We start from the raw sequence: 22909 nt of genomic DNA, 5'->3' as shown, positions 1-22909 counted from the left end.
CCCCAGTACCAGCGCTGCCCACACATCTGGAGCAGGGCACAGGGTCTGAGACCAGCCAGCCTGGCAGGGTCCCCACACACAGCCCAGACTCTTGGAAGAACCAAGACCACAGGTACCCAGCCAGCCACATGGAAGGGGGCACACACTCCTGCTAGGCACAGGTGTGGAGGGGGCAGGCAACTCCAGACCCCAGCCTCTGCATTGCCCTCAGGGCTGGCCCATGGGGACCCATGTGCCTTCAACCTGTCCTCCACGGGGCTAAGCCGCCATCTATCTAGACACATGAGGGATGCAGGCAGGTGGGTGGGCAGTGAGTGCAGGAAAGGGTGGTGAGCCCACCGGCGCCAGGACACTGGGCACCACGCCTGGCACTGCCCATCCTGGCAAGGCCAGCCAGAACCCTCCTGCCCAGCTGTTGGCCCAGAACAGCCCAAAATGAGTGCCCAGGGCATCCTAAGAGGCAGGCAGTAAGTACAAGTGGCAGGGACGGGGGCATGGACAGGCAGTGGTGTGGGGACTGGAGGGTGTCGTCTACCCTCCCTGTCCCTCTTGTGGCTGTGACAAAGCCACTGCTCAGCCCTGCTCTCCTGTGGCCAATAAGACCTTGTTTCAGAGGACAGTGGGGGCCACAACGGAGGGGTCTGTCTAGGAGGTGGCCAGGCGCCTCTGCATGCACCAACATGGCCTGGAGCATCCGGGACACAGCCGACCACCTGCCGCCTCCCTTCCAAGAGCCCTCCCTCGCCTTCCGCCCCGGCATACCCTGCCAAGGTGTGCAGCCTTGTGCTCAAGGGAATAGGATGGGAAGGGGTTCTGAGGGGCATCCTAGTCCCTGGTTCAGAGTCAGTCATCCCTAAGCCACCTGGAGCTTGGGGACCCCACAGGACACAGGACAAGTCTGCCCAGGAGCTGAGAGCCTACACTGACCACACCCAGTGGGACCCCACTGTCTCACACCCCGAGCAGGCAGAGACCCTATGCATTGCACTAACAGACATGCCCCTTCTGCGCTTCTCCACCAGCCCTGCTCTGGCAACCTCCTCCCTGTGTTGGGACAGGTGGGGCGGAGGCTCCCGGCCGAGCTAAATGCACCCTCTGTCTGCAGTCCACCAGGCCCCGGAGCGACCAGCCAGTTTCAGAGGCTGAGCTGCCCCAGGGGTCCTCCCACTGGCTTCCTGTCCCTCTCGCCTGCCCAAGGGAGGGCTGGAAAGCTCCCCGGCTCTGCCAGAATCTCTGTCCCTGGTGGGCTCCTGTGTCCTGCTCAAAGGCAGCACACCCACCCTGGCCAGCAAGAGCAGCTCCCTGGGCCCCCCAAGTCTGCAACCCTGGCTTTCTACCCTCACTGGACCCTGCTCACTGCCTCTCACCCTGCAGCAGCTGGCCCTGCCCTGCCTACAGCGCTCAGTCTGTCTTTATTCCCTTGTCCATGGAAAGAGAGAGATACAGTGAGGGCCGGATTGGCCGCTTCCACCCTCAGGCCTTCTCCGCTCCATTGGTGCTGGGCATGCAGGGCCTGCGGGTGACGGGCGCATTTGCCGCTGCCGTCATCACAGGGCACAGAGAGACAGAGGACAGACGGCCCCATAAGAGAGACCTGGCTTGCTTCCTCTTCCCATGAAACCAGAGCTGCTCCCAGGCTCTGGGGGTCCCAAGACCTCGATGGTTTGGTGGGGTGAAGTAGCCCCAGAGCTGGGTGGTAAGTCCAGGGGTCCCTGCCCATTGCAAGGTTGTTAGGAAAAGCAAGCGGTGCTCAACCCTGGGAGGCCCCATGCCGCTGCAGGAAAACCACCCCCACACTGCTGATGCCCACCTCACTCCCCATGCCCCAACTACACTGACTAGCTCTGGCTATGTAGCTGCCCACCGCAGCCCCAGACAATTTCTGGAAAGAAGGCCCAGGCCACCCAACATCCAGTGCTTCAGAACAGACGACGCTGCCCCTCTGAAAGTTACCCAGCACCTGGCACCCCAGATTCTGCCTCATGGCTCACCTGAACAGGGGGCTCCGTCAGAGCCACCTAGTCTCTCAGGGGCCAGGCCTGTCCCCAGCAGCTGCATGCTGGAGCTGGACACCCTCACACCCAGGGGCGAGGCTGCCAACTGGCAACTCCGAGGTGTCCTCAGGGAGGACAGATGCCGCCCAGTGCCCAGCAGCCCTGCCGCACTGCCCCGTGGGAGGAGGCTTCTGCTGGCCCTGGTGGGCAGGGCCTGGTGCTGGCTCAGAGCACAGCGGGAAGGTGGGCAGGAGGACAGAAGAGGTCTTGTCCTCGGCTGCTCACCCATGACGCCCCTTTCCTGCATGGATGGGGAGGATGGGAGCCATTCCAGGAGCTGCCAGCCTGCCCTCACCCACTGCCCGGCCTCCAGTGGCTGTGGCTGACTGCGAGACATGGGCAGACCTGAGCCAGGGCACTGGGCAGAGAGCCTCAGCCTTGGACAGACACTACACCCGGGGGTGGGCAGGCGAGGGGCGATGCACCCCACCCAGTGCCCAGTCCCGTCCACATGGCCATGCCCAGTGGAAGTGCCCGGGATGGGCCGGCCTCCCTCTCTGCTCTCAGCACCCTGCCCAGTGCAGGAAGGGTGGTGGAGGGAAACCCCTCAGGGTGCACAGAGCCTTCGCCAGGGCTCTGGAGGCTAAAACACAGCCTCAGGGGACCCTGCTCACCCACCCCTAGCTCAGCATGGCACTCCTTGCCAGCGTGCACATAAATTAATCTGCACACTTTGTGGGAAACACTCTGTCCTTGGGCGAGCCGGTCGCTGACTTGGCAGACGGCCAGCAGCCTGTGAACGAGGTTGCTGCCGCTGCCCCGCCTATCTGATTTGCCCGCTGAGCACACTAGCCAGGCCCCTGACCGAGCTGTATGTGGCACTGCCTCCTGCAGGGCGGCCCTGGCCAGGGGTGCTCTAGCAGAGGCTTCCCCATTCTTCCTGTGGTTGGCCCTGGTGCCACCCGGATTTGGGTCTGAGAGGCCCAAAGAGACCACAGCTCCTGAGTGTCAGGGGCCAGTGGGGACTGGCCTCAGCAGGCCCTTTCCTCGTGCTGCCCCTGCCTCTGGAACACCCACTGCCATCCCACCTCTAATCTCTCCTGGCCCCTGAGCTCCCAGGGCTGACAAGGTGCCCACCTAAGTGTCCTGCACCGTGGCCACCTCATGTCTCTCCAGAACACTTCCAGGCTCCCAGCTGTCTCCTCACCCCACCCCTCCTGGGAGCCCTGAGAGCTGCAGGAGTCTCTGAATGGGGACCAGACACAGCTGTGGGCGCTTGCCCAGGGCCAGGGAGCTCCCTGCCTCCTGACGGGCTCTCCTTCCTGAGCAGCCAGCCCAGCCCCGCGCCTGCCCTACCCCCACCCAGGGCACGGGCAGAAGGCTGGGGCCTCAGCTGAGCTGCACCTAATTAACACAGCTGACTCTGACCAGGCTGAGTTTGGGGCATGAGGAACAGGACCCTGGGGCTCTGCTGGGAACTCACCTTGGGCCTCATAGCCTGCCAGGTCCGGCTTCTCTGTGGCGGCCGGGCCGCTCAGCGGGCCTAGCGCCAACTGCAGCTGCGCAACATTCATGCGGGCTGTCAGCTCCCCGTTGCGGTCCCCAATCTGCCGTGAGCAAGTGGTGAGTGGGGTGCTCTGACCCCACATGGGCTGACAGCCCCCGGCTCCCTGCCCCTACCTGCTGGACAGCCTGGGCTGGCACTGAGGGTTGAGTGCAGCAGTCTGTCCCTGGGTGTCCCCGACAGCCCGTGGGCAACCCCAGAAGTGCTCAGAGTCTCAGGCAGCAGAGACCCGGGTATCTGCATTGCGGGGGACTGTCTGGATGGGCCCTGTTCCCCCTGTGGCCTGGTTCCATGGGGTCGGGGCAGGAACAACAGAAGGACCCAGAGAACCTAATGCCCTAGCAGGGGGACATCTGCTGCCCGCTGCTCTTGGGGAGGATGAGGGACAGACAGGAACGCAACGCGGGGCAGCCACTCACCTCCTGGGAGATCTGCAGGTGCTTCTTGACAAAAGTCAGAGCCTGTGCTGGGCTCCCCATGGACACGTACGTGTTCCCCAGACTCCAGCACGCCCGGCCCTCACCCACCCTGTAGGGAGAGAAGGGTCTGCACCTGTGCTGTGGACCTGTCCACCACCCCAGGGGGGCCCGTCGGGGGCAGCCTCCACCATGTGATCCCAGGTGACACCAAAGGTCACCAAGTCCAGCAGCCCAGAGTGTGGCCAGACAGCACGTCGGGGGCGCCACGGCCCATGTACTACACCCACAGGCCAGGGCTCCCACGAATTCCCAGCGTCAGGAAGCAGCCCTGACTGGGGGCAGGAATCCCACCCCTGCCAAACGATTAGCACAGCAGGACTCAGTGTGCACACCTGTACTCTGGGAGGCTGAGACAAGTTGAGCACAAGTTAGACACCAGCCTAAGTAATTTATCTTATTGAGATCCCAGTTCAAAAAATAAAATAGTAATAAAACTAAATAAGGAAATATAAGGTATTGAAGGGCTGGGGACGCAGCTCAGTGCAAAGGCCTCGCTCGGGTTCAGTACTCGGTAACGCACACACAGTCCCAAACAAAACCCTGGAAAAGCCTGTCTGTGAGAAAGGCTACTTTGGAGCTGGTTCCGCCCTCGGGAGGGCCAAGGCAGGGGGATGGGGATGGGGGACGGGATGTGGCTCAGCTCTGGGGCCTGGCTCGCCCCCTTGTGGCCAGCGCAGCAATCGCCCCGTGCTCTGTCTGCCCGGGATCCACAGGCAGGCCCCTAGGCCACGGGTTTTCCTGCGCAGCGGAACCCTCACCCGGGGCTTAGCCACTGCGCAGGGAGGACTCCGTGGCATTCATGTTGCCACACGCTGTGGACTGCCATCTCTACCCCTCCGGGACATTTCCATGGCCCCAGGGGCTGTGAGCACTCAGCCCCGCCCCTGACCCGGTCCCTCATGGTTCCCCAGGGTGAAGTTCATGGCACGGGAGCGACGCGGGGTCCTTGCGCTCCTTTCACGCCCGGTGGTAGTGGGTCGGAGGCCCGCACCTGTCGGCCAGTTCCTGGGCGATGAGCAGGTGCCGCAGGTGGAACTCAGCGGCGCGCTCGTAGTCCCGCAGCAGGGTGTAGGTGTTGCCCAGGCTGTAGCAGGCCTGCGCCTCCACCGCCTGGTCCCTCAGCTGTCGTGACAGCTGCAGCGTCTTCCTGCAGGGTGGGCAGAGGATCAGCCCAGGCGGACACAGGGAGGGTTCCTGGTCCCTTCCACGTGAGGCCAGGTGCGGGCGAGGTGCGTGGGGGAGGGGGCCTTGCAGGTCCAGGACCCACCCTGGGGTCTCTCTGTGTCCTCATCCTCCAGTGGCCAAGGCGGAAGCACCTGGGTCCCTACAGACATGGAGCCCTAGCGTCCTGCTGTGCAGGGGTGGGGGGCTTGGGGTTTGTGTGCCCAGGATGGCCAGCCCACCACTCAGGGCCTGGTCCCGACAGCCCTGCTCCATGGGCAGGAGGGCCAGTGAATTACACAAGCTGGGGATGCCTACAAATTGCACCTGTCTGGCCTTCCCAGGGCAGTGGAGAGCCCCCCTTGGCTCTGGGGGAGCCCTGTTCCTCCCCTTCCTGCCCCCACCAGGAGCCTGGGGGCCGCCTACTTGTAGTACTCCGCAGCCACGTCAAAGCACCCCAGGAAGATGTGCGCATTGCCCAGGTTGCTGTAGGCCCTCCTCTCAGCCGCCTTATCACCAAACTCCTTAGCAATAGCCAGGCGCTGCAGAGAGAGCCCAAGCTGGGGTCACCGAGCAGCCCTGGGCCCTGGCAGGACAGGCACGTGCTGTCCTCTGCCCAGGCGCCTACCCCATGACTGAGTATTGGGGGGCAGACAGGAGCCCCAGCATCCAGCGCAGGTGAAACAGGCAGGCGGGTCCCCACCCCTTCCGGGCCACTAGAGCCAGCGGGGCCCGACCCCGATGCAGCCCACCCGAGGGCAAGCCTGCACGTGCACACCTCTCTGTGGAAGGTCGTGGCCTCTGTGAAGTTGCCCAGCAGATACTGGGTGTTGCCCAGGTTGCCGTAAGCGCGGCCCTGCGCCGCACGGTCGCCCAACTCCTTCACCAAGCACAGGTTCCTCCTGGGGGCAGACCTGCGTGAGCCCCGCCCCTCCACCCGCGCAGCCCCGCCCCCACCCCACGGAGGGTGCAGGCGCTGCAGTCTCCAGAGGGAACGGAAAGGGGGCGGCTGGACGGGCTCCCGGGCTCTGGACTGGGTGGCTGGGCTTTGGTGACGCCTGACAGGTGCGACTGGGTGGGGAGCAAGGGTTTGGCTGCGTGGGGGTCCCTGTGCCTGCGGCTGCCGCCCATTGCCATGACCCGCCCAGCTCTGCCGGGCCCCATCTGCGCACAGCGCCCGCTTACTCGTAAAACTCAGAGGCCCTGCGCAGCGTCTCGCGCACGTCGGGCGGCAGGAGCCCTGGGTCTTGAGCCGAGTTCCAGCACAGCTGCTTGCCCTTGGCGTGGTACACGTTGCCCATGTTGTACAGCGCCCTGGCCTCCCCGACCTGTGGGCGGCATGCGTGTGCCTCGAGGTTCCCCCACGCGCCCGTGTGCCTATCCCCTGGGCTGCTGTCCTGGGCCGAGGAGGGGACGGGAAGCCTAGCCCCTCCCCTTGCCCACTGCCTGCTGGGGTGGTGGAGGTGTCCAGGCCCTCAGCTCTGTTCCTAACCCTAAGGACGGGGCACCCGCCCAGCAGGCCTCTGAAACCCGCAGACTTTCTGCCCTGGACCCTGAGAGGCCGAGGGAGTGAGGACATGCGGTGGGCAGTTTGGACAGCCAGGACCCAGCCCTGCAAGGCCTGGGACTCCTGTCGCTGGGGTCACCCTGTCTTCCCACCAGCTGGGGGCTCGATCTGGACACAGCCAGGGCAGGGTGGGAAGGGCAGGCAGCCAAGGTGGTGGGGATGGCCGCCGTGCTTTCTGCCCCCTCCGACAGCCTACCTTGTCTCCCTGTTCCTGGGCAATGTCCAGATGCCGCTGGCAGCAGACCACAGCCTCGTCGAATCTGCCCAGGACCTTGAGTGTGTTGCCCAGGTTCCCACTGGCCTTGGCCTCCCCCATGCGGTCTCCAATGGTCCTGGAGGGCAGGAAGGAGTTAGGGGCCAAGCTGGGGCCTATCCATCCCCTGGGCAACACTGAGTAGGGGGCCTCAGGCACAGGTGGGCCTGGGCTGAGGGCAGCCGCGGGCTAGAGTGCCTGGCTCAGGGCCACTTCCTCTGCTGGGCCAGGCTGGGGCAAGCCCCCTGCCCAGTGTTAGCCCCATAACTTAAGCAGTGAGACTGCAGACCCCAGGTCCAGTGCTGAGGACAGGCTGGAGGTCATGACAGGAGGCAGGGAAGGGACAGGGCACAGGGCGAGGAGCCCCTGGGGAGCCTAAGGGTGGGGCCAGGGAGTGGAAAGTGTGGGAGGAAGGCTGTAGGCCTGCAGAGCTTGTGCTGGGGGTGGGGGCTGGCCACACCACTGTAGAGCGAAAGGGAAATAAGAAATGAGCCAGAGTCCCAGACATGGAAGGGGTGGGTGAGACAGACAGATGGATGGGGCAGACAGACACAGAGCCCTGGCCATGTCCACACTCCCAGGGACAGACACAGCTGGCTTGACTTGGCCACCAGTGCCCTCCCAATCCTAGCCCTAGCTCTCTGGGCCGGGCAGCCAGCCATTTGGCCTTCTGGCTGTCCACTCCCGGGATGGGCCGTGCCCTGGTGCTCACCGGGCCAGCAGCAGGTCATGTCTGTGGAACTGCAGGGCGCGGCCGTACTCCTTCAGGTAGAAGTAGGCATTGCCCAGCTGGCTGTAGATGGCGCTCAGCGTCTTCAGGTCCTCTGTGCCCACCTGCACTGCCGCCTCAAAGAAGGCCACGCCTGCCTTGAAGTCCCCCGCCTTGCACAGCCGCTCGCCCTCCAGAGCCAGCTCCAGGCATGAGGCCTCCATCCTGGGGGAGACGGGAGTCACGCCCAGCCCACCTGGTCGCCTTCCATGCTGCACCATGGGTCTGGGCCATCACCTGCACCCTGGCAGGCACTGCACACAGCTCACCTCTGCCGCTGCCACCAGGGCCAGTGCACTGGACAGAGGCACTAGTCGGGACCACAGGAGCCCTTTGGCCGCCACGCCACACTCAATTTTGGCCAAGCCTGGGGCAGGAGCTACCTACCACCCCATGCCCTTCCTCTATATCGGGCGGCACAGGCTGAGGGGCTGCCACTCTGTGTGCTGTGGCACCCTGGTCTGGATTCTCCACCACCCACCAAGGAAGGCCCAGGGTCACAGGGCAGGATCTGATCCTGGGCAGGACCCCACCCTCTAAGCAGCTGCCTGCCCGCCAGGGAGTTTTGCTGGGTGGGGTGGCCTGCCTAAGCAAGGTTCCCCTCCCCACGGGCTGAGAAGCGGTGGCTGCTGCACTGCCTGGAAAGAACTCATGAAGGAAAGGACAGCAGCGTGTCCCGAGCTGAGCCAGCCCCTCTGTGGCCAGCCCAACGTCTGCCCCCAAGCCCACCCACGGTCCTGTGGGTGCCACAGACCTCAGTGCCACTGCCCTGGATGGAGGCTCTGTGAGCCAAGCCCTTCCTCCTTGGGGCCTGCTGGCCTGGGGACCTACACCTTGTCCTTTCCTGGCAGTGTCACCTCCACAGCCTGCAACCTCAGGGCTCCCTGCATGCAGTTGTGGAGCCCTCCTCAGAGCAGGGCTGTGGAGCTGAGCAGCTCTTCCTGGGGGAGGGCAGTAACCCTGCTCAGGTTAAGGCAGGTCTGGACTGGGGGTGCTGGGAGCGCGACACCCCGCACCAAGGACCTGGGCCATTGGCCACTGCCTATGCAGTGCCAGCTGGGTCCTGCTCGGGGTGGCACCTCCTATGGCCATAGGTGTCTGTCTGGCCTTCCTGCCAGAGGCAGTGGGGATGGCATCCACCCAGGCACATGGCCGGGCACTGCCCACCAGGACTGCAGAGCCTCAGGCAGACAGCACACATGGGCACTGTCATAGCTCAGCGTCCCTGGCTTGCGGGCAGCAGGCTCCTCGCCTCCACAGTGGACACTGTGGAGGGGGCTGGGGATCCCACCACCTCTGATTCCCTAGAGGCTAGCAGAGCTCCTGGGGTGTGGCGGTCAGGGGTGAGGCCTCTTCGCCTGTAGCCACCTTCCCCACGAGGCCTTCTCTGGGGAGTGTTGTCTGGATGCCACATGGGTAAGAGAGCCCATGGTCACCATGGCAACCAGCCACAATATAGCCCCACTCTGATGGCCAGGGCCATGAACAGCTTTCTTAATTAAAGCCTGTTTGTCCCTGCCCAACTGCCTATAGACAGTGCACATGCCTCCTTGCCACTGTCCTTCGAGGACGTGGTGTGGTTGGGGACAATGTGTGGACTCAGAAAAAGGAGCCTTGTGCTCTGGGAAGGGCCTGGGCCAGGGGCTCAGGAAGGAGTGCAGGGGCCTTGCTGGCCAGGGAGCCGTGCAGGTGTCCAGGCCAGGAGCCCTCCCGAGGCGCTAGAGCAGCCTCCACTGCCCGCCGGGCTGGCCCACCTCTTCCTCCGCACGTTCCTCATCTTCTGCACATACAGCCAGAGCTCCAGGCCCACAGGCAGCAGCAGCGGCCGCGGCCGGGGGGCGCCGTACACCACCTTGCACACGGCCTTCTCCGCCAAGCTCAGGGCTGGCGGCTGGCCCGCCATGGCCAAGGCTGGCAGCAGTGGGCTGCAGCTTCTCTCCTGCAGCCTTAGGATCCCCAGTCCTCCAGACCCAGGAGGAGGGCTGAAGACTCAGCAGCCTCGGTTCTGGAAGACCTGGGACAGGCGCTCTGGGGCCACCGTCCCCTGCCTGACCCGGATTAAGGGATCAAGGGCAGCACAGAGGTGCAGAGGCCCATGACACGGACGGAGGCGGGGCAGGGGCTGGTGCATAATCCTCTCCCTCCTGTGTAGGCCACTGCCCACCCTGCATTACTGCCAATGCCTTGGGATGCTTTTATGTGTCCAGCCCTGCTGCCAGCTCTGTGCCTGGGCCCAGTCCTTGGGAGGCCAGGCTGCCCACAGGGTGCGGAGTACCCCCTGCTGTACCTGCCTGGCACACTGGAGCCTGAGCAGGGACAGAAAAGCTGGGTTCTGGGTGGGCTTGGCACCTGGCCCCTCCTGTCCTCTCTGGACCCCATGTCCAGTACACCGCTCACCTGGCCCAGCCTGGCTCGACTGCTGCAGCCCAGCTGGCCCCAGGACAGCTCTGGCACAGAGCAGGCTGCACTGACACAGGACACAGAGCCCGCGACACCGCCTCCTGCCTGGCCAGCCAAGGTGAGCACCAGCCCGGTAGCCAGCGTGTAGGTCTCGTGGGTTAGCCCAGGCCGCCCCTGACCAGTGAGACTATCCCCAAACACCCAGAGCCCTGCTCTCCTCCTCAGCTCCCCTGCTTGACAGCCCAAGGAAGCTGAGCGTGGAGCCCTCCAGAGCCTGGGCAGGATGCCCCAGGGCAACAGGATACACTGGGTCCAGCTTCAGGGCCCCCAGCTCACGTACCCAGGGCCACCAAGAAGCTGGGGTGGGTCTTCAAGGCTGAGCAGCTAAGTGAGGGGGGCAGGCTCAGAGCCAGCAGGATGGTGGGGAGGGCACTGCAGCCAGAGGCCAGCTTGGGGACTTGTAGCAGTACCCCAAATGCTGCAGTCCCTGGCACTCCCTGCTCCTGTTCAGGCTGGCCCACAGTGTACTCTGGGACAGCTCGGTCAGGATAGGGCAAGGCCTGAGCTACCTCCTCCTGGCTAGACCCTGGCTAGCTCTGCAGGTCACCCTGTCCTCCCTGTCCCTCCACAGCACACTGTGGCCTTGGTGGCTTTGCCCCACGGGTCACCTGTCAAGGTGCCCAAGTGCACCAGGCATCCCAAGAGATTGCAGCTGCCTGGGCTGGGTGATCTGAAGCTCTGGGAAGGCCTGGACACCCCTAGGGTACTCAGAAAGCCCACTCTCAGGTCCACTGGGACCAGAGGCGAGACGCAGGCACCCTCCTTAGAGCTCCCGGAATCTGGGCCTGGCTCTGCTCTTTGGACTCAGGGGATGCCAGGCCAGCCCAGGGCCTCTCCAAGTGTCCTCCATGTGCTGTCCCGCCTGAGAAGGCTCCCTGAGGTGGGCTTGCCTGGCACATCCCCGTAGGCCCCCACGGCCCTGTGTTCTGTGGATGGCTCATAGGGTGTTGGCTGTGGTCAGCCTGAGGCTGTTTCAGAGGCTCAGCTGCCCCCTGTCCTGCACAGCTCGCCGGCCCCTCAGTAAATGCCACTTGCGAAGCCCCCACCCCAGGCGTGTGACCCCAATTCCTTGCCTGGGATTTGCTGCCTTGGTAAGCTGAGGCACTGCTCAGCTACTAGGCAGCAACTGTCTCCCTGCTTCCCAGAAGGAGAAAGACCCTGTCCCTGAGAGGAATCAGTCCAGCCTGACTGCCGCACCCCAGGGTCCTGACCCAGATCTACTCCCCCGGCCCCTGGCAGGATGGCTTCCTGCGCCTCTCTCCACAAAAGGTGGCCAGTGCTAGACCACAGTGGCCAGGATCCAGGGCGCCGTATGCCAAGGTTCCGTGGCTGCCTGCCAGGGTCTAGGTCAGTGGAGTGGCCAGTGTGGCTGCTGTGACCACCACATCCTGTGTGCCCACCACCAGGCCTGGTAGCAGCACTGTCCCTGGGGAGCCATCATCCCATAGCCCCCTACCCGCCAACACTTGTGAGGTCTTCAGACCCTTTGGCTCCACAGCGTCCATGCCTGGCTGGGTCATCTGCTGGTCCCTGGGTCTGAGTCCTCACCTGCCCTCTCTGAAGTACAGGAGCAGGGTAAACTCTTAAGACCCCATTCACAGTCACCCCACAGAGCGCACCAAAGACCCCTTCAATACCAAGGGCAGGGAAGGCAGCGTGGTGGAAGCAGGAGTCGCTGGCGGGGACAGACCTAAGGGTCACCAGTCCTGGGGAGAGCCTGGGCCAGGAGACAGAGTCTGGGAGGCACTTGGCAGGGAGCCGTCAGGGGCTGGCCCAGGTGGGTTCAGAGGGAGAATGTGGTGCGGGTCCATGGGGAGCCCCTGGTTCCTTCCAACAGAGCTGGTCTCTTGCCAGGCTGGTAGGGTGCTTGGCTGCTGGCCCACCGGTCTGGGAGGCTAGGCGAAGAAGCCAGGCCCTGCCACTCAGGCCCCCATCCCAAGGCCCTGCTGAGCCAGGGGCCTGTGCTGACCCCACCCTGGCCCCGCTGCTTCTGGCTCCCCAGTCCCCTCCAGCCCAGATGGGAATCTGTGTGGGTCCTTGGAGGCTCACAAGGCATCCCTGCCCATCTCAGAGTGCTGTTCGGGCACAGATGCTCGAATCAAAGCCCCTCCAGGTGAGGCTGTGGTATGGGTCTCCCAGAAGGTGCAGGACACCCTGTCCCCCGGGTCTCATGAGCCCAAAGGCTACAGGACTGGCTCCTGTGTCATAGCTGACTTTGGTGTTGGAAAGGGACAGGTGACAGACACATGGATATCTTGCTTTCCTGCCCCAGGGACCCTGCTGGATCTGATGCCAGGCGACCCTACCCACCGCCCCTGGCCACTCCTGGCCACTCTGTACCCTCTGTATCTGCCCAGCTGCCGAAGCCAGTTCTGTCCAGGAGTGGACTGCCAGCCCACTGGGACCAGAGGTGAGGTGCAGGTGCCCTCCTTAGAGGCTCCTGGAATCTGGGCCTGGCTCTGCTCTTTGGGCTTAGGGGATGCCAGGCCAGCCCAGAGCCTCTCCAAGTGTCCTTCATGCGCTGTCCTGCCTGAGAAGGCTCCCTGAGGTGGGCTTGCCTGGCACATCCCCGTAGGCCCCCAGGGCCCCGGGCCCTGCGGATGGCTTACAGGCTGTTGGCCAGCCTGAGACTCTCAGGGGCTCAGCTGCCCCTGTCCTGCACAGCTGGCCAACCCTTCAGTAAATGCCATTTGCGAAGCCCCCATCCAGCGGGGTACTCCTGGGAACCTCCAGTCTCCAGCCCCTCCTCTGCTCAGCCCAGCTCTGACCCTGAGTCCACACAATGGGGGTTGTGTCTCTGGCATGGGGCAGAGCATGGTGGGGACACGAGCCTCATTGGTGTGTTGGGACAGCAGGGCTGGGGAAGCCCCCAGGCCTTGGGGTGGCCAGAGGGAAGGGAGCAGTAGTTCCTGAGTCAGGGCCACGGGGCCATGGCAGAGAATGGCCCGCCTCAGCCTCTGCCCGGAGTGGTCACTGAGGATCACTCACCAGCCCTCAGGCCCGCTTGGCTCCGCCTGCCTGAGGTTTGAACAAACTGGCAGCGCCCGGTCCACTCAGGGAAAGAGGTGCTGCAGCCATCTCAGGGACCACCTCGGGGAGCACCCTCCATGGGAGTCACAGGCAGGCAGGTGTCACCTAAGCAGAGCTGCGCTGACATCCCCAGCCACCAGGTCACCTGTGGTCTGCGGGAACACAGGTGCCTTTGCCGGCAGGTACACGCCCACCTGGTGGAGGCTCCTGTCCCGGTCCTGCTGGCCTGGGCCCCTGGTGGCTGCCAAGGGGGAGAGCCCCAGCTGTGACTACAGCCACACCGCCCCTGCCTGGGGTCCCAGCAGTGCCAGGCTAGAGAGGGGCCTCTGGGCAACACGCCCTGTTCTGTGCCAGGCCCCGTGGCCAGCAGAGCCAGGAGGAGCCGCGTCCCCTTCAAATTGCTCTGGAAGGGGCCGAGGGCAGAGCCTGTGTGCTGCTCGCCCGCCGCGCCTGCGGGAGCCGCGTCCTGGTCACGCTGCGCGCCACCACTGTGCCACCGCCTTTGTTCTGGGCCGGCCACCCCCACCGTCTCCGCTGGACTGTCCCCCTCCTACCTGGAGTAGAGGCGCCTGGCGGCGGGGCCCGCGAGCTCCTCAGCCGCGGGCGGGGCCGGGCCCGCCATGGGGGAGCAGAGAGCGCCGCCCCTCGCCCTCGCTGCGGTCCGTCGCGCCGGTCCGAGCTGCGCGGCCACGACCGCGGGAGGAGCTGAGGAAGTGATGTGCGCGGGGCGCCCAGGCCCCTCCCGCCGCCACCGTGATGTCACCACCGCCCTCGTGGAGGGGAGGGCGAGGCAGAGGTGGGCGCCACTGCAGCTGCCGCCACATCCAAGCCTGGGGCGGGGCGCGCAGGGGAGGGGGCAGAGGAGGGGCCTCTGGGCTGGGCTGCCTGCCCCCACCTTGGGGGCTTCTATGGACCACCTGCACCTGCAGCCCAACCCCCCCGCCCCCCTCCCGCCCCGAACTTGCTGGGCAGGTGCCCCTCCCTGTGACCCTGGTCATGGGGTGCAGGTTGTGGGGTGCATGCTTCTGCCCAGCATGGGGCCTGATGTAGGTCACAGGGGACCCCCTGCCTGCCCCATCACCGCAACCGCACTGGGGGTCTCACAAAGACCCTTCCAGCCTTGGCCTGCCTGGGGAAGTGGGTGCTTCAAGAAAGGCAGGGCGAGTGCCCGCTGCCCACCAGGGCCCTATGCCCCACGTTCGCTGTGTCCTCCTCTCCCTGGCCAGTGTGGGCCCCTGGCGGCTGGCCTGCTGTGTGTCACTTCTGGTTCTGCCCAGCCCTCGCCAATCCTGGTGCAGTCAGGAGACCCCAGCCCTGGAGCCTGCTGCTTCCTGTGCTGGGAGCCGGAAGTGGCTGCATTCCTTTCCAGCTCCTCCCTGGCCTGGCCTGGCCCACCAGGAGCCGCCTGAGGCCACCAGAGGGTGAGCCAGACCTCAGGCAGACGCAGCCCACAGCACAGCAGCTTCAAGAGGCCAAGAAATAAGTAGGAGATAAACAGGGCCGAGGCCCTGCCCCGTCTGCTCTGCCCTGGAAGCGTGGCAGCAGGCAAGAGAGGCATCGGCCTGGACCAAGGAGCTGGCAGGCCTCCCCCGGGGGTAGCGCAGCTGGGGCGCCAGCTCTGTCCCCCAAGTCCCCAGCCAGACCCCTAGAGTAGGCCAAGGACAGTGGGCTTTGGGCTGCAGGCTACCTCCTTGTCCCCAAAGGCCGTCACCAACCCGACGGTAGCTGCCATGGGCCCAGCCATGTGCCGCTGGACAGTGGAGGTGCCTGGGCCCCACACTGGCCTGGAAGCCCCTGAACATCCCTGAAGAGAGGGAGGCCGGAGCGGGTGCTCGGGCTGAGAGGCCGAGTTTAGGTGGAGCTGCTCCCTCCCATCTTGCCAGGCCCTGGGGACAGGGTCCCTGCTCTTCCCTGCACAGAGGGCTGTCTGCAGTGTGCAGAGGGGCCTTAGAGCAAAGAGAGACAGTCAGGCCTGGGGCACCTCCTTCCGTGTTCCAGGAGAGCAGAGAAGCCGCCCAAGCCAGGCATTCCAGGCAAGCACCTGGATCTGGCAGCATCTCCAGCCGGGCCCAGCCCTGCTGGTGGTCAGCACAGCCGCCTCACCTGCAGTCACCTGACTGTGATCACTCATGCTATGGGCCACAGTGACTGTTTGAGGGGTGAGGCGGCCATGACTCGCTTACCTGGCAGGAGACCAAACTTTGTTTTCCTGATGCCTCCGTCATTCAGTCCTTGACCTCTGTCCTGGGCAAGGCTCGTGCATGGTGCAGTTTCAGGGTCTCTGGCCGGGCTCCCCTGGGTGAGAGAGCCTGGGGTCAGGGGAGGCAGACGATGGTCAGGCAGGTGCGGGCGTGGGTGGGGGCCTCCCAGGGACAGAGCCCTGTGGCCCCAGACCCCCGAGGATGGTGGGGCCAGGGAGAGTTAGAGGTTCTGCGGCTGCACCCGGGCCCCCTTGGGAGCCTCCTCAGGGCCTGCCCAGGCCCAACCCACACTGACGGGCTCCTGCCAGCCTCTGCCGGACTCCAGACAGGGAGGGAAGGGGCTGGGGAGTGGGAACACATGTGTGCGCACATGCGCACCCGTGCACACACATGTACACACATGCATGAGTGCACACTTAAGTGACAAGAGCACGGCTTCCCCACTGTGTCCAGACCTCTTGCAAGCTGCAGAGTGGACGCAGGGCTTCTTCCTGCCCTGGGCCCTGCGCCTGCTCAGCTGCCCCAGCCCCTGTCAGCATCACCACTGCTACTTCCTGTCCTGGGGGCCTCGAGGTCCCTGGGGTGTGGGACTGCTAGGCACAGGAAACGGTCCTTCCCACCCACAAGGCCCGTGCATCATCCTGGTGACACAGTGCACCCAGGAAATGGCCCGATGCCACCCATCTCAGCACGGGGCGCCTGACCACACAGCATTCCTGGTGCACTTGCTGGCAGCTGCCAGCTCTGTCACCATCTTGTGCCAGCTCTGTCACAGGAAGGTGTGGTGGGGCTTGTCCTTGGCTAGCTCCAATGCCTGTGCGCTGGGCCTGCACCATGCACGAGCCTCGCCCAGGATCCATATGGCTCTGGCTCCCAAGAGTGGGCCCAGCACCTGGCCTTGCTGTGGGATGAGGTGGCAAAAGGATTCTGAGAGCCCCAGTCTTGTCCCATCCTGGCTCCCTCCTGGCTGTGCAGAGGCTTCTGTCCAGGGACACCCTGCAGTCAGGGTGTGGGGCACAGACTCCTGGCTCAGCAGTGTCCAGTTCCCGCTGTTTTGTGCTGTCCCCTCTAGGGCTGCTGAGAGGCCGCACCCTGGGGTGGTGGCACAAGGCAGACCCATGCCCACCCCGTCCCTGAGGCGACATCCAAGTTCTCAGCGGGGTATAGCCGGGCTGTCTCCCTCAGCGGCCCCAGCTCTGCATCCACGGGCTCCTCTCCTCCCTGCGGCCCCTTCTATCTCTCACAAGGGCACGTCTCTTGGTGATCAGGCCGCCCTAGCCCAGGACGATCTCATGATTCTTTTTCTAGTTTTTTGTTTTTGTTTTTGGCGACAGGATCTCACTGTGTAGCCCAGGCTGGCTTCCTTCTGCCTCAGCCCCCGGAGCCCTGGGTGCAGGCATGGGCCACCACCCAGCCCACGGTGTGATTCTTGTTGTGCCTGCAAAGACATCTCTTCCAATCAGGCTGCACGCGCCTCCCGGGCAGAAGTACCACCTTTGGGGCTCACCCCCCCCTTTCTGGGGTCTTCTCTGCCCCGGCTGCACCAACGTCCTGGGCCGGGCAGGCTCACGGCGCCACAGTCTTCCCTCCACCTCACACGCGGTTGCTGTGGCCTGAGTGTCCTTCTGCCCCCGAAGTGCATACTGGGGGACCCAAGACCAGGCTGACAGTGGCCTTGGGGGTGGGATTGGGGGTGACTTGTCATGGAGCCCCCTCCATCCACCGATGAGGCCCCCGACACCTCCTCCCTCAGGCCTTTCACGGTCGCCTGCCTTTGGCTGCTGCTGTCCTGGAGCACAGCACTGACACCCAGCCCGGCCCAGCCCAGAGCTCTGGCCCAGCGCTCTGGAATCCCAGTAATGCATGCTTGTGTTTTGCAAGGGCCTGGGCTGCTTCTGCGGCCTTCACAGACACAGCGGGTTCTGGATTCCATTGTCCTGTGGATGTGCTGCTCCTCAGACCACCCAGCCTTTGCCGGTCACACCAGCCACGTGTGCCCTTGGTGCCCAGGAAGTGAGCGACTCTCTAACTCAGCACCAGTGCTACACAGAGGCGGGCACACTCCGGCATGGTGCGAAGCTAGCCAGGAGCCAGGAGTCTGCCTGCCCTGACCCAGGCCTGGGAGTTGGAAGCCTGTGAGGTTGACCTGGTGTCAGGGCAGGGTGGACAGCAGATCAGAAAGTTCCTCACAGCATGGTGAGGAGATCCTGCCCAGTCACTAGAGCCAGGGCATCACGGCCATTCTAGCCTATCCAGGCTGCCCACAGTGGGCCTGGGTCTCGCCAGCTCCTCTGCCAGTGTGAGCCTGGTAGATGCCACCCACTCACAAAGCCATTGGTGTGGGGAGCTTGGTGAGGGACAGCAGCCACTTCAAAGCACCTGCTCTGTCCTTCTGCCACCCTGGGCCACATGTCCCTTTCTGCCCCGAGCTCTGGGAAGGCAGCCAGGGATCCTCTGAGCATGGGCCTCACCCATGCGCATCAAGGCCAGAGGGAGCCCAGGTGCTCCAGGGGCACCAGGCTGGGAACGTGGCGCAGTGGCAGGAGCACGAGGAGGCTCCTGGGCTCTGGCCTCCAGCGTCATCGTCTGGCTCAGCCTCTGCCCAGATCTCCTGCTAGGCACGGGCTGGGGCCCAGAACAGCATCCAGTCTGTATGCCACCTGCCATGCCTGGGGCTCACAGACAGAGGTGCTACCTGCCTGGCAGGGCTTAGTGCGGGCTCTGGGCTTCTGTCTGGGAGCCAGACTGCCCAGTGGTGCCACCCACCGTTCCCCAGCCTCAGATACCATGGCTAGCCTCATGCTGAGCAGCCTGTGGGCAGCCAGGGGCCACATGCCAGCGCTGAGTGTCAGGTAGGGTCACAGGGGCACAGTGGGGGAGGGGACACCCATGGAAGGTGCTGGGGGCAAAGGGCTACTTCTCCTTGAAGTTAGGGACTAGGGAAGAACAAAGTTGGATGCTGGTGCTATGGGGATCCCGGGGGGAGCCAGGCTGGCTGAGGAACTGCCAGGAGGGGGCAGTTGCCTAGGGCCCAGCTGGGGCAAGAATGGCAGCTGGCCGTGCCTATCCCGGGGGCTGGGGGCTCTCTGGGCTGCTCCTCCTGGCTGCAGATCTGCCCCTGGATCTGCTCTGCTCCTCCCTCACCCAGGGGTCCCCGAGGCTAGCTGCTGGTTGCCATGGGAACCCCTTCCCTGCTCTCTCATCCTGTTTCAGGTGAAATCAGCACCAGTCAAGGGCTTTCCCTCTCCAGCACGGGGGCCGGTACCCTGTGGTCCCCTCAGAAGCCCCGAGGCCCGGCTGGCCACAGGGATTGTCTCTGACCCTCTGGGAGCCTCTGTGAGATGGCAGCAAGGGTCCTGACTGCTGTGCGTGTGCGCGCGCGTGCATGCGGGAAGGGGGGCGCACGCGTGACGAGTGACAGAACCAGCGCCCCTGCGCTGGCTGCTATATCCCCAGCTCGTCTTTATTTTTTTATTTTGAGACAGGACTCTGCTAAGACACAGGGAATGGTGTGGCCCTGGGCGTGTTGGCTCTTCATGTTGGAGGGACCCCTGGAAGGCTGGGGTTGCTTCCCAGAGGCCACCCTGCTTCTGTGGCCCAAGATTCTCCAGTCACAGGCCCACCCGCCTGCTCTGGTGGACGTGGGTCCCTAGGCTGCTGGGGTACAGGGGCATAGACGAGGCCCTGACGGGGCCTGGTGGGCAGTGAACCCAAGGAGCTGTCCCCCAACAAGTAGCCAAGTCTCCTGGCTGGTCTCCCCAGCCGGGGTCTCAGGGAACGTGGCCTCAGCCTCGGCCCTGTAGCCTCTTCTGTGGTCTGCAGTGCCAGGCCTGTGCCCAGGAGGTCAGACTTCTTTCTCAGCTACCGCAGCTGCACTGCTCCTGGCTACTGGTCCGTGGTGGGGTGCCCCGTGCTGGGGCTGCACAGGGCTCTGGCTCCACCGCTTCAGGTCTCTTTTTGACAGACGCCGGGGTAAGAGCACAGGTGGTAGAGATGGGACAGAAGGGCCAGTCTGGGCCACAGAGGCTGCTGGGGATGTGAGGGCCTCACTTTGCCGCTTTGGGGTGCTACTCAGGGTGCAAGGACAGCAGCAGGGGAAGGCCTTGAATTTTTCAGGGATTTCAGCCTGTTGGGGTTTGTCCCTAGTTGTCCTCGTAAGCCTCACGCAGTCCCTGGGCTGCCTTCTAGAGTCTGTGATTAATTAATGATCCAATGCTGGGATTGCGGGTGTGAGTGCTGCACCCGCCCCGGGCGGACAGCCTGAATACAGTGTGGGGAGCGGAAGGGGCTTGTGAGCGGCCGCAGCCACTGCTCCATCCACCTTTTGCTCTTCGCTGTTTTCTGCCCCCATGAAAGACTGCCTTCTGCCATGTGCCACCCTGCCTTGGAGCCAGCCCAGTCCGGACTGAAATCCCCACTAACTGTGAGCTATGTAAACCTTTCCTTCCTTAATTTTGGGTGTTAGGTATTTGTCCCAGCAACAAGAGAAGGGTAACTGAGACACAGCTCCTTGTGGAGTGCAGATTCGAGGCTCACCCCCAGGTGGATGGCTTCTCCGAGTTTTCCTGGCACTGAAAGACGGGGTCAGCTTGTGTCCTGGCCACCTGGGGCTGGCACACACCTGAGCCCTTTGCACATGCCAGATGAACCTCTGGGTGCCAGATGTTGGGGCCTGAGAGCAGCTCTAATTCCTAGACAGCTGGGACCCCCACCCTGGCTGCAGGTGTGTCCCTCCTGGACACCACCTAGGATGGGAGCCAGCCCCAGGTGGCTTGCGGAGGGCCCCGACTCTGGTCCTGGCCCAAGAGGTCTGCCTGAGAGCCAGATCCCTGCCCATGCTCCTTGGGGTGTGGTCCAGAGACCAGGACACAGCCATCTTCCCCCATGCCCCAAACTCCTGGTGCCTACAGGGCTTCCCTGGCAGACACGTGCTTTTTTCTGTTGGGAGAGACACCCCTTGGAGGTGGGCGAGCAAGCATGACAGATTACCCTCCATGCCTGCGTGGTGGCAGTGACAGAGAGAAGGCGCCACCTACTGGCCATGGTGTGAATCACAGTGGGGGCCCTGAGCTGGCATCAGGTGGGCTGCCTCCCCCGGGAACTTGGGTCCCCAGGCGCCTACCTTTGGGGTTGGGGCAGGGTGGGAGCAGCTTAGCAGCCCTCAGATCTACGGGCACACAGGAAGGTTCTCGGCACTTGGGCTGGGGACCAGCACCCCAGCAAGGGCAGAGCCACAGCCCGGCCCCCACAGCCTCCACACACTGCCCCCAAGGCGCCCACAGCCCCTCTAGCCACATGAGTGATTCTGTAGGCTTTGACTTTGGTGTCATTGGATTTGGTGATGCAGGCTCCTGCCTCATTTACCCACCTGCCTGGCCTCAGCTGTCTTAGCGTCCCCTTCCTGCCCTGTGCTCCAGGCCGCTGTCCCTCCCCGGGGCCTGCTTGCATCTGGAGCCAGGGTCTGCCAGGGTCTCAGAGGGGACCACGGGGACTGCGAGCTTGGGGCTCCAGGATGAGAGGTGGACCAGGCTCTGAGTGTGTGCTGCCTTCCCCAACAGGGCGGGTCTCAGGGGCAGGGAAGGCCCTCTGCCTGGAGGGCGGTGTTGCAGGTGTCCCCTGCCCCCACACCACAGCAGCGCGGCTGAGGCTCCTGGCGAGGGAATAGGGCTCCTGGGCTGCTGGGGGGAGGGGAGGAGGCGTCTACTTGGCCTGGGGTTTCTCTGGCAACCCCTGGGTGCGGTGGCTCCTCCCAGCCTCGGTTGCCCAGGTGGCTGCGGTGGCAGCTCCAGCTTGGGCACTCGTGCTCCGGGCTAGTGTGGCAGGCCATGGCCTCTGCCCTGTGTCCTCTCTCCAACTGGGAGCCCAGGAGCCGTCCAGAGGGTGAGTGCCGAGCTAGCTGCCTGAGCCCGCCCGCCCTGCCCCGCCTGGCCTGTCCGCCCAGGCTCTTGGGGAGGGAGGAGGGAGGAGGGCAGAGGCAGGAGGGGAGGCCCAGGCTTTCCTTCTCCTCTGGACTTGGCCTTGCACAGAGGCGTCCCTTCAGAGGCAGCCCTGGGAGTGGAGTCCCTCCTGTGCTACACAGAGGGCTCCGGTCCTGTTGCGGGGTCAGCATACTACCTTATCATCAAATGAACTGCAGCCTGTAATCCCAGAGACTTGGCAGGCTGAGGCAGGAAGACTGCAAGTTTGAGGCCAGCATACTTAGAGAGACCTTGTCTCAAAACAAAAATCAGAAAAGAAGAGAAAAGGAAAGGAAAGAAAAAGCGTTGAAGAGGTTCTTGTGGTTCACTAGCATCCACCAGGACCCCACTGGTCTCCCCGACCCAAAACAGTGGCCCAAACAGCACTGCAGACCCCTGCGGCTGTGTGCCATGCTGTGGTGGCCCCGGGAAGGCCCTCGCTGGGCTGCAGGCAGGGAGGGCAGAAGCCGGGTCCCGCAGGGCCGGCCCAGTGTGGGCGCCCTTCAGCATGGCTCGCTGACCCTGGCCTGGCCCCTGGGGAATATCTCCAGGTCTGTGAGTGGAGGTGGAGGCAGCCATGGGAAGAAACCCAGAGCTGTGTCCAAGGCAGGGGCCTCGGCCACCACCCTGGGTCCTCGTGGACTGTGTCTGTGCCTACAGCTCCTTTCCTGGGTGACTTTCTCTTGCTAGGGTGGGCCAGGCCATGGGTACGGGGTAGCAGCTCCCGGGGTCCTGGCTAGAAGGCCAGCCCAGGAGGGTCTCTGCCCCACCCTGTGTGAGCACAGCAAGGTGACCGTGTCTCTCTCACAGGAGCACACAGGGGACTCTGCAGGCAGCCATGCAGCACAGGGCCAGTGCCTGGAGGTGGCAGGCTGGGTCCTTGTGGGAGTTGCCCGGGGTCGGGGCACTGCTGCATGCCCCAGGGGTGATGGGCCAGGTCTGCTCTGAGGCCTGGGTAGGGCTGCCTGGTTGTAGGAGGGTTGCTGCTTCTGGGCCTTGGTGGCTGAGTCCCAGACGGGAGTGAAGGAGACAGGGCAGGGATGGGGCCACTTGTCCCCGTGAGTATCTCTGCTCCAACTGACCCTGCAGAGTGTCCATCTGGCCCCGATGTGCTCGCCTTGCCATGGTCTCCCTGGGCTCTTGTGTTACCGTCCCGGGCTTTGCATCTGCCTCCTCCTCCGTGGTGTGGGCCCTGTGCCCAGGGACCTGCCCGTTGGTTGGGGGCATTCGTGGCTGGGGCTGGGGGCTCAGGGCGCAGTGTGCTGGGAGGGTGCATGCCCTGCCTGGCCCTGGCTCTGCAGAGCCCTGTCGGTCATGCCGCGTGTATAGCACGTAGGGGTGGGCTGTGGATGCGGGGGAGGCTGTGCTTAGTGTTTGGTGGTGTGCTGTCCCACGTGACCCATCCAGCCCCTGCAGCCATGTCCTGTTCCTTTCCTGGCGGGCTCAAGGCAGGTAGGACGTTGGTGGCCAGAGG

The 22909-nt window shown here is 64.2% G+C and overlaps 2 protein-coding genes across 8 annotated transcripts in view; one reads left to right on the top strand and one right to left on the bottom strand.

The window, feature by feature from the left end:
• Positions 1-21015, bottom strand: part of Gpsm1 (G protein signaling modulator 1) — a 28692-nt gene extending 7677 nt beyond the window's left edge. The window contains exons 1-10 of one of the 7 annotated variants that reach the window (XM_023700375.1): positions 20847-21015; positions 15461-15586; positions 7731-7952; positions 6962-7097; positions 6384-6526; positions 5977-6100; positions 5625-5740; positions 5029-5184; positions 3978-4086; positions 3478-3601 (exon numbers count right to left, since the gene is read on the bottom strand). In XM_023700375.1, the coding sequence (XP_023556143.1) occupies positions 3478-3601; positions 3978-4086; positions 5029-5184; positions 5625-5740; positions 5977-6100; positions 6384-6526; positions 6962-7097; positions 7731-7951 (1129 nt within the window). In that variant the 5' untranslated portion in view covers position 7952; positions 15461-15586; positions 20847-21015. Of the gene's footprint in view, positions 1-1991; positions 2091-3477; positions 3602-3977; positions 4087-5028; positions 5185-5624; positions 5741-5976; positions 6101-6383; positions 6527-6961; positions 7098-7730; positions 7953-13422; positions 13519-13831; positions 14135-15460; positions 15587-20846 lie in introns of those variants that run through there. The other 6 variants (XM_023700376.1, XM_023700372.1, XM_023700373.1 and 3 more) reach the window with 6 other exon arrangements.
• A 221-nt stretch (positions 21016-21236) lies between these two features.
• Positions 21237-22909, top strand: part of Ccdc187 (coiled-coil domain containing 187) — a gene marked incomplete at its 3' end in the record, with an annotated part of 23374 nt that continues 21701 nt past the window's right edge. Inside the window, exon 1 of the mRNA XM_023700242.1 lies at positions 21237-21358. The remainder of the gene's footprint in view (positions 21359-22909) is intronic.

This window comes from Octodon degus, unplaced genomic scaffold (assembly GCF_000260255.1).
Source record: "Octodon degus isolate 3935 unplaced genomic scaffold, OctDeg1.0 scaffold00123, whole genome shotgun sequence".
Classification (NCBI taxonomy): domain Eukaryota; kingdom Metazoa; phylum Chordata; class Mammalia; order Rodentia; family Octodontidae; genus Octodon; species Octodon degus.
This window is presented reverse-complemented; position numbering and strand designations above follow the sequence as displayed.